At 43.3% G+C, this 19,673-nt stretch overlaps 1 protein-coding gene across 3 annotated transcripts in view; it reads right to left on the reverse strand.

The window, feature by feature from the left end:
* The window catches only part of LRRC1 (leucine rich repeat containing 1), a 62,155-nt gene that overhangs the window by 42,002 nt on the left and 480 nt on the right, over positions 1-19,673 (reverse strand). For 2 of the 3 annotated variants that reach the window (XM_021390156.1, XM_021390155.1), the window contains exon 2: positions 10,622-10,739. In XM_021390156.1, coding sequence (XP_021245831.1) covers positions 10,622-10,739 — 118 coding nt within the window. Of the gene's footprint in view, positions 1-10,621; positions 10,740-15,777; positions 17,267-19,673 lie in introns of those variants that run through there. The other variant, XM_021390157.1, reaches the window with a different exon arrangement.

A 19,673-nucleotide genomic window follows, 5' to 3' on the forward strand; every position in this document is an offset into this window, starting at 1 on the left:
CAGTGGATTGAGCACTTTTTGCCATTACTGTTTACTACTAGATTTTGTTAGACATTAACACATACATCTCTGCCAATATCTGTAGCAGTAAGTTTGAATGCTTTTCTTGCCACTGCTGGATAACCAATTCAAATCCTACTTAAATATCTAAAATTCTTCTAATACCACATACTGATGAATGCGCCACATTTATATGATGCTCCCAGATGTTCTGGCATACAGATTGTGCAGAACTGCTCATAATAAAGCTATAAACCAAGCATAAGCCCTGTGACGTATGACAATGCAAATGCACTGGCAGGAAAAAATTCATGCCAGCAAAAAATGTCAGTCATGTACATAAGAGGGCATATACATATATACATAGACACACACATTTCAATTCAAGATGCCTTTTCAGATGTGCATCGTCCTAGGGAATTCTGAACTCTCTGAGCGCGAGAATTACTTATAAAAATCCTTTTACTTGTTGCTAATCTATTTTTGTTGAAGCTTTTTACAACAGCAATATGTCCCAATTCCTTCTCATCCCTTCTTCCCTTCCTCTGATGGCTGGAGGGGGGGGAAGACAATCTTCATATTAAATTGATAAAACCTTTTGTATGGCACTTTTTTTTTTACTGTGCCGTTATACAAAATTTGAAAAACTGGCAACATTCTTTTCTTTATCCAAAACCTACATGGCCAGCATTCTTTACATACTCTGCAACAGCGAACATCATTTCCAATTGTCAGTATTGAGGCAGCAATGGCCAGGAAGGTCATAGGCTGCAAGAGGACCATTAGACCAGAGCTGCTTTCAGCTGCAAAGGCAACACGGAGCATTCTGCTTTGGTGGGGCTGGCTGAAGAGCTTACACCACATTTATACCCAGTAAATCCATCCCAGACTCAAAAACTATGAAACAAGGCAGCACTATCCCTCAGGAGACAGATAACCAGACACTACACAGATCACATTCATCCTGTTCAATACATGGAAGATTTTTCCCCTGCCTCTTCTCACATTACGCATATATTATATGCACGAGTTAAAGGCCCAGCTAGCCCATTAAATCATTGAGCACTGTGGTGCTTGAGCAATGCGGGGGTCATGAGGCTTCCCTTCCCTTTTACAGAATGGCTTGGGTTGGAAGGGACCTCAAAGTCCACCCAGTGCCACCCCCCTACTGTGGGCAGGGCTGCCCCCCACCAGCTCAGGCTGCCCAGGGCCCATCCACCCTGGCCTTGAACGCCTCCAGGGATGGGGCATCCACAGCTTCTCTGGGCAGCCTGTGCCACTGCCTCAGCACCCTCTACATAAAGAGTTTCCTAATAGCTAATCTAAATCTCCCCTCTTTCAGCTTAAAACCATCTCCAAGCAGTCCTCCTTGCCATCCGTAGCACAGAGGCTTGAAGGCTGAAGCCTGCCTTTGTAAGAGCTCTTCCACCCTGCTCACCACCTCCTCCACCTTCCAAGGTCTAGAGGAGCAAACTATTCAATTAATCAAATGCCTCCTAAGGAGGAATTCGTGCTGCAAATGTTTATTTGTCTTTGCAAAGGGTTCTTGGGCTGCAAAGCCCAGCTGAGGAGATTGTTATCTCACAGACACCAACAGGGCACCTCTCTCCCTTTCCCAAAGCTGCTTCCTGAGGGGCTGCTTCCTCCAGCAGGACGGCTGGAGAAGGGTTAAACCTCCCCCCATTTCCACGTTAAGATCATGACATGTGGAATGATAAGCTTGTTGGTTTTTTTTCATTCTAAAAGTCAGAAGGCTCTGCTACAAGCCCTGAAGGATGAAGTAATCAACCTCTTTACCTGAAGTGTTACAATTTCTGGGACAACATGTGACAGGAGTCGTGTTGTTCTTGCAAAGCCTATTATGATTGAGTGGCTCTTGTACAAGTTGTAACATTTTCCTTTTGAAACTCTGAGGCTGAGGATATACAAAACACAGAAGAAATGGCTCTTTTAAGAACCGCCCTTACAGCTTCGTGGAAAATACACAAACAGGTTCAGGTTGGGTTTTCTCAGCCAAATCCCTTACTATTTAATTAACAGCAAACTGAAGTGAAGTAAGTGTACCTCTTCCTCCTCGTTGTTACTGTACGTTTCCCTTTTTCAAGGGAGGGGAGAAACAGGGAAAAAAAACTGCTCACAAAAGAGCATTTCACAGCTACATGGAGAGTAGGCACGTTACTTAAAAGAAAACTGTGTAAAGACTTAAAAACAAGCTGGTTTTTTTTCCAATAATTAACAAGCAGTAAATCAACAGACTGTCCTCTGCTGCAGCAACAATCAGAAATGTGGGATCACGCGCTGCAAACGGTAAACATGAAGAAAAGAAAAGGGCTGGGGCTAAGGGAAATTCAAAGACAGATCACACGGAAACAACAGTTCCAGATGAATTCAGCAGAACAGCCAGAGCTCAGCAAGGAATTGGATCTTCTGCTTTTCATCAGCACCCATCAGCAAAACAGTTAACCAAGGCTAGGAGATGCTTTTATGAGGATTTCTCTCTTGGACCTCAAAGGTAGTAGAAATTAAATATTTTATAAAAGAAAAAAAAAAAGTTAAAACTAGTATTCTACCTGAGAAGCTGTGGATGACAGATACTGTGTAAGCATTGCAACAAAAAAGTTGCATATTTATTGGCATCCAACCTTCTCCATAAAAAGCCCCAAGCAGCTCTGCAGAGAAAAGAGCGAACAAAGCCTGTTTGCAGATCCTCATTTTATGATCTCTAATCTAGATTAGCCACAAACTGAAGTATTTATTTTATGTCACTCCTATACAGATTGACATTTAATGCTTGACCAAAGGTTTCTGTTTCCAGCTTGGGCTGCTGCATTCAGAAAAGCCCCACCCTTAAAACTTATGTCTTCTCTTGAATTTGGATGAAGCCAGACACCAGGATCAAAGTTGCTAGATACTTACACCAGCACAGTTCCCTTAGAAAAACAGTAAAATCCGGCAGAATATACCGTGATGGAAAAATCACTGCATTTGGAAATAAATTGGATAATTTCTTTACAACTCAAATAAGTTGGAAAAAAAAATCTAGTAGTCTGCAGTAGACGTTTTTCATCCCCAGCACTTTTCTTTAAGAATTGATCCCTAAAATTCACCTTTAAGATATGAAGATGATAGTGTGCTTTAAGCAGGTTTTAGACTAACTTCAATAGAGGTACAGAAGACAATAAAGAAAACATGCCACTAGAGATTAGAATCGTCCAAAAATCATTTAAAAAACCACACAAACACACCACTGTCAGCAAGCAACTATTTGGAAGAGTGAAAAACCTGTTTTCTTCTAATCTGCAGCAAGGGAGCCTTACTACCAATTAGCACCAAACAAAAATAAAATCACTTGCTTGATTGCCAGACACAGGCAAGAGCTTATCATTACCTGCTGTAGTGTTCTGCCACTATACAAACTACCACAGTCGCTGGTGGGATATCCCATGGTTTCCAGGTGTTCACCACCAGCGTTACTGTGAGAACATTCACAGCATGCATTCTTGTCAGGTAAGAACCATCTACCGCAAGAAAAGGAGTGCACAAAGGACACAAGGCAGTTCTGAAGGCAAACAAGCAGCCAACCTAAGCTAGCAGCTGAATATTTTAACAACAAATAGCTGTTTGCATACCATACTGCCCCACCACACGTCTTGCTGCCTTCTTTTTCTTTCTTGCCCACTGAGCAAGTATTAACCTACAGAAATGTCTCAGCTTACTACTTACTGCCAGAACCGTACCAGCACACTTGTGTCAGGGCCGCTAGCGCCAAGCTGAGAGGTAGAGGACTTACATGGAGAGGGTTCAGATGCTGGAGAAGCTGAGAGATATCTGAGGTTGCAGCAAAGGTGAAAAAGCGGCAGCTGGTAGATGAGAGACTGTAGACTGAGTGGAACTGCAGGATAGGATCAGAAGCCTTAGAGTGCTTCTGCCTAACTAGCTGATGTTCTCACTGCAGAACAGCTGGGTCACCAGCCCAGGCTGACTTGAAACAAGCGTTCAAGCCTCTTCCTCTCAGTCAGTACTTCTGAAAGTAAGTGAAAAGAGCGGTTATTTGCCTTTTTGTGGGAATACTTACCCATTTTGTGGGCAGAAGGGAGGTAATTATACAGAAAGGATGACAGGTATGTCTCTGATAGCAGACAGCTGAATAAAAAGGGAAAGCATTGGTGTGCGTGCCCCAACAGAAACAAGCAAGCTGAAGCCCTATGAAGTGAAACAACAATTACACATCTCTCCTGCTGCATTAACTGATGTTCTGTATATCAGCCATGTGCACTCACAAAGCATCTCAACAAAGCTTTAAAATACTTCTGTGATTAAAATGTACACATCACACAATATGCAGTGACTGTGGTGTTCCAAGGATGACTAAGACCTGTAAACAGACTTTTAATTATATTGTAAAGTAGCTGAAAAGAATAAACCCTTCAAATAAAAAGCAGTAATATCAATTAGAAATTAAACACTGTTGTTGTCATCGGTTTCTGAATGTACAATGATAACTGAATCACAGATTCCCTAGAGTTGGAAGGGACCTCTGAGTGCCATCTAGTCCAACTCCCCTGCAATGAACAGGGACACCACAGCTAGATCAGGTTGCCCAGAACCTGGTCCAGCCTCTCCTTGAAAGTCTCCAGGGACAGGGCATCAACCACATCACTGGACAATCTGTTCCAGTGCCTCAACACCCTCACCGTAAAAGACTTTTTCCTTATATCTAACCTAAATCTACCCTCCCTGAGCTTGAAGCCATTTCCCTTTGTCCTATCACGACAGACCCTGCTAGAGTCTGTCCCCTTCTTTCCTGTAGCTCCCCTTTAGATACTGAAAGGCCGCTGTCAGGTCTCCCTGGAGCCTTCACTTCTCCAGGCTGAACAGCCCCAGCTCTCTCAGTCTGTCCTCATAGGAGAGGAGTTCCATTCTGTGGATCGTTTTTGTGGCCCTTCTCTGGATGTGCCCCAACAGGGCCATGTCTCTCCTGTACTGTGGACTCCACATCTGTATGCTCCAGGGGAGGTCTCACCAACACACAGTAGAGGAGCAGAGACTGAAGATAACATCAAATAAGAATTCCCCAGTCTACAAATAAAACCCATTTTGGAAGCAGGGAAAAGGTAAAAAAAAGGTTCTCTGCATTTGAGACATCGGCTTGCAGCTGCCAGAAATTGCCCTCAAAGGTCTTAGACACAGGTCAGACTGTCAGCCCTTAGCAGCAGGAGGTCATCTCTCCTTACACTGTGCTGTTACTCTTGTTTGGATGCTTCTGAGGAATCTGCAATTATTTTTACATAAACTACTGCATAATTGCCATAATGTAGCAATTGTGTTAAGACAGGACTTGAGAACGCAGATCTTGATTTCACCACACTTGCATCCAGAACAACTGTACTATCAACAGTCATAAGCTCAGTTTAACCAGAAGCTGCAGAAATGGTTATTAAACTAACAGCCATTTCCACAGCACATACCCAACTGCACATATTATAATCAAAATATTATCGTTAACGGATATCAAAGTGAAGAACCATTTTGAGGTTTTGAGAACTCAGCATCATGCTGAGTCAAATATGTCTTAACAAGATCTGCCCACACACAGATTGCTCTAGTAGCTGCCACAGCAAACCTATCACTCCTGAGTTCACAAAGTAACTGATCACAGCTGCACAGAGACAGGAGTCAGAAACAGAACCAGCATAATCCATCTAAAGAGACCGTTAAAATCCACTTAATACTTATCTGCTGCTTTGAGACTCAGGGCTTGGACACAAGAGAAAACTTAAAGGTGAGTGAGAGCTTCCACAGAGGATCACTACTGGCTTGCTGCCAGCTAGAGAACAACAGGCAGCGCAGATCTGCTGGTCCACAGCCATTACATCCATTGCATGACTAAGTTCTTGGTAAGCATGTTTAACGGGAGCAAAAAGAGCAGCAGCAGAGAAGCCTGCCAGGCTTTTATCGCAGAGAGACAGCAAACATGCACACAAGCACAAAAGGCTCATCCCCCACACAGGCACGAGGGTTCACCTTCATTGCAGGCAGGGGCACACAGCAGCACTGCGCAATGGGGCTCCCACACCTGGGGAGGGTCCTGGCCACCCACTGAAAAATGGGACCACCGATGGCCAGCGGCCAGCAGCCACTGTCCAGTGGGAAAATTCACAGGGGTTTTCTGATGGTCCTGAAACAGCTGGCTGAAACGAGCTGCTGAACCACCTGCCAAAGGCAAGGAAAGCTACAGGAGGTTTAAAAAAATAAAAAATCCAGGACTCCACACTTCAACACGCTATTACGAGAAAGTATGCCAGCTAGTCACTTCCTTCAGATAAAAATACTATTACTAAGCAAGTTAACACCTGTGGAGCATTTTAAAGAACACGCAATATCAGAAAAAGCGTATCAGTGGAATCTGGAGGATTTAATATTTATCAAAGGCAAAGAAACTTCTAAGAAAACATTCTTGTAGAAGGGATGCACCAAAAAGGAATGAACTGCATCTGCAACAGCACAGCTCACACACACAGCACATATAACCCCACATATCAGCATGCATTACGTTAACTACAGAAACTTCATGCTATACCCCTCCTGTCTGGAAGAAGCTACAGAACAAGAAAAGCCATTAAACGTGGTAATGAATCCGATATGGCAGGGCTCTAAGCTCTATGAGCTTAGCCCACAGGGGTTGTGAAGAATTAAAAAGGAGGAGGGGATGCTGCAAGAAATCTCTGTGGGTTGAGCAGCATGGGCAGCAGCCTGCTACACTGCCAAGGGATTTTGAACAGCGGCACGCGCTTCTGGAGAGATGGAAGTTTAAGCATAGTGCCTACCGAGGCACACAGAAAGAACTGCAGGAATTCAGGCATATCTTCCCTCCTTGGGATTGCACTTCTCTGAATCACAGGGTCTTTGGAGACTGAGAGCTAGTCCCACGTGCTGCAGGAAAACACATAGCACACAAGCTTTTCTTATTCTGCCTACAGCAGAATCTTTCTTCTGCACCACGTAGACCAAGACTTGTTCTGAAACACAATGCAAAGCATAGGAGCCCTGCCCAAACTACGTGCATTTGCTTCAGCAACCCAGAGTCCCTGCAAAACTTCCTGGGGATGTGAGAATCCTGGACAGGATTTACCCAAATCTGGGGCTTCGGAAGGATCCAGCAGTCATTTCAGACACACAGCAGATGAGCAGCAGAGTTCTGCGTGTCAGATGATGCTACATGGAACACTCCTTGTCTCAGACACAACTTTGCCAGTAACCCAAAAGCTCCAGCACCCGCCGTTAAAAAGCAGCAGGTCTGCTTTCTTTAGCCTTGAACCGGCACACCAGCTTCTTGAATAACCTGAGACCAAGGTGCAGAGATGAACTGCATTGCCAAATAACCCTGCAAGTGTTCGGCCTCACTATGCTATCCATTCAGAAAAGCCTTCCTCTGCCCTCTGATACTCCTCCATTTGGGTTTTTCATTTAGCATCTGCTCTAATATCAGCCTCACTGAGGCTAGAAAACACAGTGGGGATGCTTCCTATGAAACCCACAGGAACTCATCCTAATAAAGGGTGAGGAATAAAGGAATAAGAAATAGCATTAACGTGCAAATAAGAAGGAAAAGTTCCGTGGCTCTTAGCTTTCCCCCAAATCCTCCTCCCCTTGCACCAGTAAGGCTGTCTCGCTTATTGTAACCAGAGTGCATTCGTGTACGCTCCCCGCAGTGAAAGGAAAGAGCACAGGAACATCAAGTTTATGTCTGCAAAAGATTTTTACATTTACTTTGAGGGATTCTTGTAGTTTTATACTCACTCATTAACCAAAAACTGCTTAAAAGATCAACTACATAGCTCAGTCTTAACATACATGAACATGTCTCAGACATTGTAAAGCACCCGGGAATTTAAGAAAGCCACACTCAAAGAGTTTCCCTGTTCACCTTTTCTGGGTGCCCATGAACTAGAGCTACGCTGAAAGCACGTAACGCTGCACTGCACAGGCAGCCAGAGCCAGTGCCAGAGAGCCAGGAGGGATCCTGCCAGAGGGCATCGACCCACCTCCAAATACAGCACTTCACCAATGTAGAAAATGAAGAGAAAATGCTTCCACCATGGCCTGGAAGCGTCCCAAAGTTCAGCCCTACGATTGGCACATCAGCTCGGGGAACTTCAAAGATCACATGCAGACCAAAGGACTAGAAGGTAACAAGAAAGGATGACATGTTACCATTTTATTAAGAAAGAAATGGAAGTACTTTGTTTATTCAAAAGACTTTCATCCTCCTCCTCCGAGGAGAGGTTAAAATATAAAGGGCTCTCCTGTACACAGATCACTAAATGAATTTATATTTGCATTTTTAAGCTCTTGAGGAAACAGAATGGCCAGAACTGAAAGCAATTAGCGCAGCGAACCAGACAGCTAAAATAACAAAAAACACAGAACAATGATCTCTTATTTCCCAAGTTCAGATGTCACCATCACACTTTCCTATTCATGCAGCATACAGCATTTTGAAAAGCCGGGCTGTTTTTCTGTGCCTGAAAGGAATACAAAGAGTTCCTATTTTTCTTCCCAAGTAGTTTGGTAATTAGAAAAAGAAGAAGTGAGGAAGTACAAACCACTGAACGGGAGAAATCTTTGGCAGGTTGCAGATCTAACATATTGGAAGTCGGGTTCAAAATACAAAAGCTAAGAAACAAAAATATTGCAAACAGCCAAAATCTCGTGTGAGAATTTCCCCCTGCAGCATCACATATGGTGTGTGTTTTGCCTTTTAACTCGGAGAGCCAAATGAGTTGCGACACAACCAAAACATGACTAAACGGTGGAAAGTAACATCAGTCATCTTCTGCAGTGGTTTCCCCGTACCACCTCACAGCGTGCTTTGGTTTTAAGCTGAAGAGTCAAATCGGTGTTAACGGCGACGTGTCCTCTGGGACAGCAGTACCAGTCACCTTCTGCAGTGAATCACAGACAGGAATCGGTAACGCAATAAAACGCGTGATTAACACTGAACTTTGGATGTAGGAAACAAATTGCTTCCCGCAACCTGCACTAGTCCAACACATCACTTTAGAAAACACTTCCTCGTGCAGTAACTTCTCATGACATGCATGCATCTACCCGGCCATAAATGTTCACACCATCTGTTCTTGTTACAGTTGAGCTCTCAAGCCAACTTTCAAGTCAGGCTGACAATAGTTCACATGGCTCTGATCCATCAGCTCTTTTGCAGCTAGTAATTCATTTGCAGAAAGAACTACTCAGCCAACACAGTATTTCCTTTTCACTGAGATCTATCACAGAGGCACCAATCTCAGCCAAACTCAGTAGCCAAAAATACCGCATCAACTAATGCTCACGTATTTCTACAATGTTTTAACTAATGTGATGTTTCTGTTTCTCAGATGATTTCTTTCTGGTTTTCTTCTCTTACAAGGTTTGCGAATGTGCATAACATTATATGGTTCACAGATTTTTTTTTTTTTTCAGAAACTGCCTAGAGACTCATTACGCTTCATCAGTTATATTGTCAGATTGCATTAAAAGCACCAAACAAAAAAAGGGTAGATGCAAAATGCAGATAGTTACAGGAAGGTGCGGTGACCACTGAATATCCTTCTGTGACAAAGAGTCAATGCGATACTGAAGTGTAATGAAAACAAGGCTTCCTTTTGCACTATTTCTTCTCCTAATATTCAGTGACACCCCTCTCTTATTCACAAGGTTGCACAGCCGTGCCCTCTCCCAGCCCACCCGTCACACACCTCAGAGAGCATTCTGTGCATATCCGCGGAGTATAAGGAAGCAAAAATAGCTGACAGTTGCTCTAATTTGTTAACACTGACTCATCGTTTCTAGACCACTGGGTCATAAGGCTGCTAAAAGGTGATCCAGCAGGCCCTGACCTTCTTTGAGAACTGTTAAGTTCACCAGGATACGAGAAAAAAAAGGCAAAGTCCAACCTGGTTTCACTCTGCCATGGCTTAGGACAATATAAGCAGCATCAGCAACTTAACAACAAACCCATATGGTTTCCAACAACATATTTTAAAATACAGTTTCTCCCAGCATCCTTTTCTGAATTTCTCTCTGCAAGCAGAGAGATGCATGTTTAATAACATTCTTCTACTAGAAGCAAAACTAGAAACACAAGCACTCCAACTCTTGCTAATGACAGGCAAAGAGGGGAGTAGGAAGAAAAAAAGAACTGGATTTCTAACCCACAGGTACTTTTTTTTTGGACAGATAGAAGTTCCTCTTTTCTCCCAACCTCTTTTTTTTTTTTTTTTTTTTAAATTCTAAGCATTTTGGAGAGCTCAGGGAAAGAAATCAACATAGTGACAGATAAAAAATAGGTTTTAAAGCATTCTATAAATTGGAAAATAAAGCAGGCTCTCAGAAAGGCAGAACTAACGTCAAGCATTATTTTATCACTGCATTTCTACCACTGCCCCTCCTCTGCTCATTCCCTCCTTTCTGTCTAGAACTTCAGGTAAATCCATGCATTACAAGAAAAGCATTCTGCAACATATAGATAGCAGCTTCAGAGACAGAAAAATGCTACTAACCCCGCTTTGTAGATCATGTCGAACGGCAGTATAAAATCAAACCAATTAACTTTGCGGCTTACCATTTCGAGACAAATCGAGTTCCACCAGCTGCATGAAATTCGCTATTTCTGGAGGGAGCCGCTGGATTTCATTATCACTAAGTCCAAGTTTCCGTAACTTCACAAGTTGGAAGAAAGGCTGAAAGAAAAATCTCAGTGTCAGAAGAATATTCATAAAACTCACACAAATACAATAAGTGATGAGCAACAACAGAATGTAAAAGTTACACTGGAAGCTGTTCATGTCATTTGAGCTGAAGTTATTGACTGGAATCAGTTAGCAGACCTCTTTCAGAACTGCATCAGAACACTTTAATTTTTTACATGCAAACACTAACTGTAAAGCCAGCTACTAAAGACCACAGCAGATACACGCTAGTGAAATCCAGAGTGCCTGCTTCAAAATCATTAATGGGGTGAGGTTATCCATCAGGGTAATTAAAAGCATCCTAATTACACACCAGGGCTCATTAGGAAGTTAATGCACAGAGACACTTCTAAAGGATGATCCAGAAAACCCACACAGAGGGGCTGCCAAGGTCTTTGTAACAGACGACGACTGCAGGAACCAAGTAGGTTACAGAGCTGCTCTCCCCCAGGAACACTTCCTTTCCAGCCTCACAAATCCCACGTTCCTGTCTGTAGAGTGGCCCCGTTTCAGAATGACTAATGAAAGTTGTGTGATGCACATGACTTCGAGCCTCTCCAGCACAAAGGAAGCAAACCACCATCTGTCTCTAAGATCAGGTTCTCCAGCCTCTCACGCAAACATATGCACAGCCACGTTTCTGCAGCCTATGTCCAAGGGTGATGGCAGATACTGCAACAACTGCTCACCAATTGCAGGCACAACAGCGATGGACAGTGCATGCAAAGCAGGCAGGACACTAACTGTACCCCCAAGCTACGTCCTGGCAGCCCTCAGGACACAAGAGCCATCAAATGACACCAGCCAAGCATGCAAAGGGCATCTTCCCTGTGCAGACCCATAGGCACTGCGAGTCACATCAGCCCTGCACTACACTTATCAGGTGCAGGAGCAGCTGCTGACTGAAAGGCAAAAACAGTCTTTAAAAAGCTACTAAGACACAGGCGTCCCTAGTGAGGGCTGAGAGCCCTTATCACAGCTTTCCTTTCTTCCAGACAGGCATTGGACAAAGTGACTGCAAGTGGTGGGGATCTGGGCAGAATTCCATACTCTTACCTACGTGTAGTCTTGACGGACTCCTCAAACTTTGAGTTTTGTGCCTCTGGGCTGCACAGGCATCTTTGCACAGCAGTCAGTACTGGCCCGTTTGATTATCTGTGATCCATCCTTGGAAAAGAGCATCTCAATGTTGTGGGGGTTTTTTTTTCGGTTGGTTGGGTGGTTTTTTTTGGAGGTGTTTTTTTTTTCTCTGTTTCGGGTGCTGGAGCGCATATACTGCCTATCGCTCAATTCATAATCGCATTTTCCAACCACTAACATCTTCTAAACCAAAGGCATTATTTTTGCTAAATATTCATTAATATGACAAAACCAACTGTCAGACAGAAGCCCAGAAAAGCACTTAAAGACACATTTGTTAAAACACAGCAGGATTACACTCCACAGAAGAGATCCCAATCTGTCTTAGCACTGTCCAAAAAATACTTGGCAAGACCTGCTGAAAAGGTGTTTCACCGCATAGTTTTTCTCAGCCAGTTTGTAGCTGCTGAGCCACACAACAAACATTGATGCCCTGATAAAAACCTTATCATGGGCAACAGTTGTCCTTGCAAGAGATCCTTCACCATCGCAAATGAGAAAAAAAAACAAAAGGAACATAATTAAAAGACAGAAGGATTAAGAGACAAAATGATCATTAAAAAGCTCTTAAGAGGTGGGTATCCATTGGAAGGCTTAGGAGCCCCAACCTCACCTGCTGTCAGGGAAGGATGCATTTATTTACTAGACGTGCAAAGCACACCTGCGCCACAAATAAATTACATCTAAAGGCACTCTTGTTTCTGTAACAGACTGCTTAAAATAAATGCAATCCAGGAGCTCTGCTTCTCATTTGCATAACAATTTCTAATGAATGACACCGTTTCCTCGATAAAACCATGAAGTGCAGTTATGCGAATGGCATTTCTTTGAACTTCTTGCTCTGTTTTTTTTTTTCCTTCAAACTACAGAACGTAATGACTCCTGCATGCTCAGTACATCCTACTCCCTTTCAGTAACTGCTCATCCTTTATCCGAGGCACAACATGAATGCTATCGAGCACTACCACAGAGTCAAACAACTCCTTTCTGCTGTATTTGTTTTACCTGTCAGAGAGTCCACAGGGACAAAAGGGAATCAAAAGCATGTCGAAGAGAGTTCATCAAGTGCAAACATATATAGCAATACTTGTTAGGGCTTCCGTATACACCAACCAGAAATGTTTCCAATATATTATAACAAATAGAGTTCAGTCTCTATTTGAAAAGCTGTAACAAGAACTGAAACACATTACAGCTCCTGCGTAGAGCAACCCGGGGCACAGCAGAACATCCCCACAGCATGCTGTAATAGCAGGGTTTGATTGCAGACCCGACGTCTCTATGGGTATCTTGGCAACACTTTTAATACTGCTCAGTTAAGCCAGCCTAATTAACAGGGCTTCAATGAGACAAATAATTCCATAAGCATCAGCACTAACGGAGCCTACCACTTTCTCTTTAGTGGCAATTTCCAGCCTTAAATTGAAGCTTTTCTTACTATCAAGGAATGTATAGAGGTTTCTCTTATACGTCTTGAATGGAGCGCTTTTCTCATTGGAAAACTAACCGAGCCTCCTCCACCCAGCCATATATTTATAGATAAATAAAAAATAAAGCCACGCCAACACTTCATTCTGACAAAATTGGGTTCATGTCAGCCAATGCAAGAAGAAAGAAAGAAAAAACAAACCACAGAGATGAGCAAGTAAGTCACTGAAAAGAATAGCTAGTGTGACCCAGGAGGGCTTGTTTGTTACAAAGCAAGTGGCACTCTTGATTCTACAAAGAAAAGTTAATGGAATTAAGCCAAACCAGTCGGATTGATAAAACTCAGGATTTTCTCTTGGGAAAGTGGCCAAAACGATGCTCATTCTTTGAATGAGCCACTTCTGCAACAAAAACATGTATGCCCAAGAATGCTGCCTGAATGCCTCAGCACCGTTCCTGACTTAAAAAATAAATAAATAAGGAAATAGATGAAAACAGCTGTCAACTGAAATCAAAAACCCAGGAGGGCAGGAACACCTACTTGGAGCTACAGCTGTTTAAGGGGAGGAGCAACATTCCAGCGCTAGAGCCTTCCAGTACTAGAGACGTGGCAAAGCAAAATCCCATTTGGCACAGGTAGCACAAATAAATGATAGTAGTCTCAAGCAAAATGTTTATATATAAAGGTCATTACTAGCAGCGAAGAGAACAAACATTAGAGGCTAATGTAATCCACTGACTAATTTTCAGCAGAAATGAGAGTGAGAGGGAGAAGAGGAATGCTGCAAATTATCTCCAGGGTTGCAGGGCTGCATTTATACAGGAGAAAGATTTATTTACTTACGTATTCTGTTGTAGCACGTACTTGAGCTGCTGCTGACAAGCTTAAAAATTTGTAAGTACTTGCTCTTATGTCAGGTTTCCCTTTGACACCACACTGCCTCCGCTAGTGAGGATTCAACAGTGGTACTACAGTACATTACCCGGTCCTGATCCTTAAACATCACCTATACTTACTTTACTCATTTTCCCAACTTGTAAATGACCGGTTAAAGAACATCTGCATTTTAGAATTAAACTACTTTTAAATGACTCTGTGCTACTTTTTAACCCTTATTTGCATTCCTGCTTCAAATCTTTCTTCAAGTTTCATCTTCTTTTCCTACACTGTAAACAAAATGAAGGGAGGAAAGGCTTTGCTTTATTTGTTCTTTTCCCTTGACCAGTTAATTGTCCTCTTCCAATACCCAGATAGCCAAAATTGAAATCAATCCTTCTCCCATCCTTTTCATACTGCTTCAGAAAGACCTCAGAAAAAGTCACAAGTTTTTCTTTGGGCAAACACAAGCAGAAGTTAAACTCATTTTTTGTAAGCTAACAAAACAGCAAACAGGATATGGCATTATACCGATGAGACAGTCTCAGGACATGGCCAACACAACTCCCTCCACCTCTCCAGTGAGGTCCTGAATCACCACACTACAGAACCACTTGGGTTTGGTCCCTGGAAGTTGCTTTTTTGCTTGCATTGTTGCAGAGCTTCTGCAAAAGAGCAGGGGAAACCCAACCTTTCTTTATGCTAACGTGCAGCCCAGTGGTCAGGACACTACAGGGAGACAGTTACATCTCTCAAGGCAGAATCAGTGCTGAGTTCTAGCAATCTGCTTCTTGGGGAAGTGTTTAATAAGTAAGATCTTGTACAGGCACAAATGCAAACACATTCCTCATGTTTGCAAGAAGAACAAGCACAAGGACAGAAGAGTAGAATTTTCCTCATTCCTTCTCCACTGGCCAGAAGGGAAGGATAAACCTGCTGATATATGCTCCTCTTGATGTAGCCCAGAATAACGCCTTTGCCCTGAGGGAGTGAGCTTGTACATCAGGAACCCCAGGGCCTTTTTCTTCAAAGCTGCTTTCCAGCTGGTTGGCTCCAGACTGTACAGCAGCACAAGGTGACTCCTGCCAAGGAGCGGGACTCTTATTTCTCTTTATTGAACTTCATGAGGTTTCTCTCTTTCCATTTCTCCAGCCTGCCAAGGTCCCCGTGGATGGCAGCACAACCCTCTGATGGATCAGCCTCTCCTCCCAGTTTTGTCTCATTTGCAAACTTGCTGATGGAACGCTCTGTCCCATTACTCAGGTTATTAATGAAGATGTTAAGTAATATTGGTCTCAGTATCTATGCCTGGTTACACCACTAGGGAATGACCTCCACCTGGACTTTATGTCACAGATGACTGTCCCTTGAGCCTGGCAAGTCAGCCCTTTTGCAGTCTACGTCACTGTCCACTTACCTAGCCCATACTTCCTCAGCTCGTCCATGAGGACACTATGGTAAACAGTGCTGAAAGCCTGGCTAAAGTCAAGACAAACAACATCTACTGCTCCCCCACAGCCACCAAGCCACTCATCTCACTGTAGTAAGCTATCAGGTTGATTAAGCACAATTTCCCCTCCATAACTTCATGTTGTCTTGTCCTTCACCTGTCTGGAGCTGGTTTCCAGGAAGATGAGTCTGGTATTTCCTTCCTTCTGGATCTCTGGATCCTCTCCTGATCACCACGACCTTCTGAAGATAACCAAGAGTGGCTTTGCAATAAAACTAGCCAGCTCATTCAGCACCTGTGGGTCCAACCTATCAGGTGTCATGGATTTGTCTGTGTTCACATTACTTAAATGTTCCCTAACCTGATCCTCCTCCACTAAAAGCAACTCCTTCTTTTTCCAGACTTTTCCCATTGATCTCATGGACCCAGGATTGTTGAAGACCAATCTTACCAGAAGACCAAGATGAAGAAGGCTTTCAGTACCTCCGCTTTTTCTGTGTCCTCTGTCACCATTTCAGCGTTCTCTTTGCCGCACTCAAAAGCAAATTTTCCCTAGTTTTTCTTCTGCTGATGATATACTTACTTATCATTTGGTCCTCATCAGCCCTTCCCAGATCCAATTCCAAATGGGATTTGACGTTCTTAACCACATACGGTGTCCCTGGGGCACTCCTGCGCTAACTGTCCCCACTGCATCCTCTTTTATGCTTCCTTTTTGTCTGTCATCAGGAGCTCTTGTTCATCTACATAGACTTCCTGCCACCTTTGCTTGTTTTCCTGCTCATCAGAATAGTTTTCCCTGAGCTTACAGGAGGTGACCAATGAAAATCAACTCTCTCTCTCATACTCCTCTCCTCTCCAGGACCATCTCCCATAGACTGTTCCACGCAGATTTCTGAACATGCCAAGATCTGCTCTCCTAAAGTCCATGGTTGTGATCCTGTTTTTCACTTTGTTCCCTCTTCTCAGGTTCCCAAAACCCACCATCTCACAGTCACTGCAACCAAGGTGACAGTGGTCGCTACAGCCATGGCTGGCCCACCTACAAATCTCAATCTGCCCTTTCTTGTTTATAAGCAGGAAGCCCAGTAGAGCACCTCCATCCATTGACTCCTTAACAGCCTGTGACAGCAAGTTGTCATCCATGCACCACAGAAACCTCCAGAATTGCTCCCCCTGTTAGGTTGTCCATCCAGTTAATGTCAGGCTGCTTCAGGTTTGCCATGAGAACCTGGGTCTGCACAAGGCTGCTGCTTCTAGTTATCTGAAGAAGGTCTCATCTATTTCTTCCTGATCAGGCAGTCTAGAGCAGACAGTAATGCTGGTCTGCACATTAATCCCAAGCTGCCTTCAGACTCCCCATCATTCAGCCCAAACTTCACATATTCCATCTGCTCTCTAATGTTCAACTTCCTTGCCTTGCCTTCTCAGCCTCTCTTGCTTAAAGAGACAATATTCCTCCATTACAGCCCTCCAGCCACGTGAGATACCACACATCTCCATAGCACCAATGAGATCTATAAATTTTAAAAAGAAAATAGAATGTACTAGACGTAAATGCTTTAAGAAGGGACAGCTACAACCCATACATACAAACTTAAAAAAAAGTTTAGAATAATAGCTCTTTTCACACCAGACTACCAGCTGTCAACCGAGCAAGCTGCATCGTGAAAGACATTATGGTAGAACAGTGAAATTTAGTCTAAGAGGTATTTTCTAAAAACAAGGAGTGGTATGGGAAGAACAGAGTGCCCTTTTCTTAAGGAGCTTTCGCAAGATTTTGGTATGATAACAGCACCTGGATTTCAACAGCCCCTGTAATAAAGAGATGCACAGACACTGCCCAAGATGAATGCTAAACGGCAGCTTAGGTTTCTTTAACACAGAAACTGGGCATGGGAGGTGGCCAGTGTCTAACCAGGTCCCTTGGGGAAAGACCACCACAGAGAAGCATTAGCATATAACAGAGAGAATTAAAAATTACAGATGACAGATACAGTTACGGGTATGCTCAAAGAAGTGAAACAACTGAGTTATGTCAGATTAGGTCTACAAATCCTACACAGAAATAATCGCCAAAAGAAGAAAGAGTTCAGCAGACCTTCAAGCTAAACTGAGTGCATACGTAAAATTTTGCCTTTTTTTTTTTCCCATTGGGAGTTTTCACGTAAGCAACATCTGCTCAAAGTCTCACGGGACAGTGTTTTTTTTTCCTTTGAGTAAGGCAACACAGCAGTAGTTAAATAAAATAGAAGCAAAACAAGAGACAGAAATTACTTCCACTACTCACCAATGTGAAGAACACAACTGATTTAAGATAAAAGCTAAAATATAATACTGCCTTCACGGGTTCTTAAGAAATTTCCATTTTCTACGAAATAGAAAAAAACAATGCTGAGATCCAATTTTCTACTGCAAATTCCACGGACAGAGAAATTAAGCTGACAGGATGTACTGGCCCTTAAATTCTGATGCACAGGAACAGGAGACAGCACTTAATTGACCACAGGCTAATCTATAGAATTGAAAGCATCCTGTTTTTACCTGATGCTTTTCATTAGGTTAGCTATTTAAATGCATCGTACAGAATATGTTATTTTCTCCTAACAAAGCAATGTGCCAGAAAGCTTACTCTTCAGTGAAGTACAGCTCTTGACACATAGAAAACGATACACTACACATTACAGCTTAGCCTTCAAGTTTTCACTCACAAGGAAAATAAAAATGGTTTAGGTTTAAGAAGAAAAATACAGAGTATATTTTTAAGTCGCTCTGTGCTCACCGGTGCCCACATAATATGTTTTTCCCAATCAAATCAGATACACCAGACATTCACTGGAAGGCTCTTAGATGGGATACTGCACATCCAACGCAGGAGGAGGAATTTTTTAACAAGAGCCATACTCTTCAACTGGCCCTAAACAAAGGCCTTATTTTTGAGTCTGAAGTGTACAGCTCTTTAATTTCTCTTGTAAAGCACAAGCAGTGAGAAGCATGTTGACAGCTAGAAATTGCTGTTCTGTGGGAAAACATTCACAACTGCCAAGAAAGGATATAGAGACCTCAGTATTGAGGAAAACCACCAGAAGCTTAACAGCACAGCCTGCTCCTCCAGCACATCCCACCAGGCTGGCTAATCCTGCAGGAAGGGCAAGAGGAGATGATGGAACCTGCAAGGCAGCAGAGGAAGGAGAGAGCAGAGCACAAAGAAAAAAAAACATTTTCAAGGACAGACAAGAATCAGGCACAGAAGGGATGTGAGAGAGAGGAAGCAAGGACCAGAGAAAGCTTCTAGACTGAAGGAAGTAAGCAGGATCCTGGGACATCCAAGGACAGGGGAGGAAGGGAAAGTATGCGTGGGCAGGGCAAGGAGCCTGAGACACCAGTGGTAGCAGGTCACTGTCAACACAAACACGGGCAAGTTCTCTAGTACAGGGCTGAGTAATAAGGCAGAATGGTTAGGGAGGCCTGGGAAAGGAAGAGGAGTGCTGAAATGGGAAACCAAAAGGATCCCTGCACAACAGTAACAGGATAATTATTTACTTTTTTTATTAGGTTACCATAAAAATGATTAATTTGTGTTCCTGAGAGGATGATGGGTATATATTTAAAAAAAAAAATGTAGGGAAAAAGGGGGGTTCTCAGCTTGGTTCATGTCTGTATTAATACAGAAAAGGAGAAAGCAAGGTGGGAAGCAGAGACATTTAGAATTGCAGAATGGCTTGGGTTGGAAGGGATGTCAAAGATCATTTAGTTCCAACTCCCTCCTGTGCGCAGGGCTGTTGATTGCGAGATCAAGAACCACCTCCAGGGATGGGGCATCCACAGCCGCTCTGCGCAGCCTGTGCCTGTGCCTCACCGCCCTCTCTGGGAAAAACTTCCCTAACACCTAATCTCAATCTCCCCGCCTTTAGTTTAAAACCATTCCCCCTATCACTATCTGCCCACGTAAGAAGTCGACTTCCCTCCTGCTTGAAGCTCCCTTTAAGTAATGGAAGGCCACGATGAGTTCTCCCCGGACCCTTCTCCC

This window comes from Numida meleagris, chromosome 3, assembly GCF_002078875.1.
Source record: "Numida meleagris isolate 19003 breed g44 Domestic line chromosome 3, NumMel1.0, whole genome shotgun sequence".
In the NCBI taxonomy this organism is placed as follows: Eukaryota; Metazoa; Chordata; class Aves; order Galliformes; family Numididae; genus Numida; species Numida meleagris.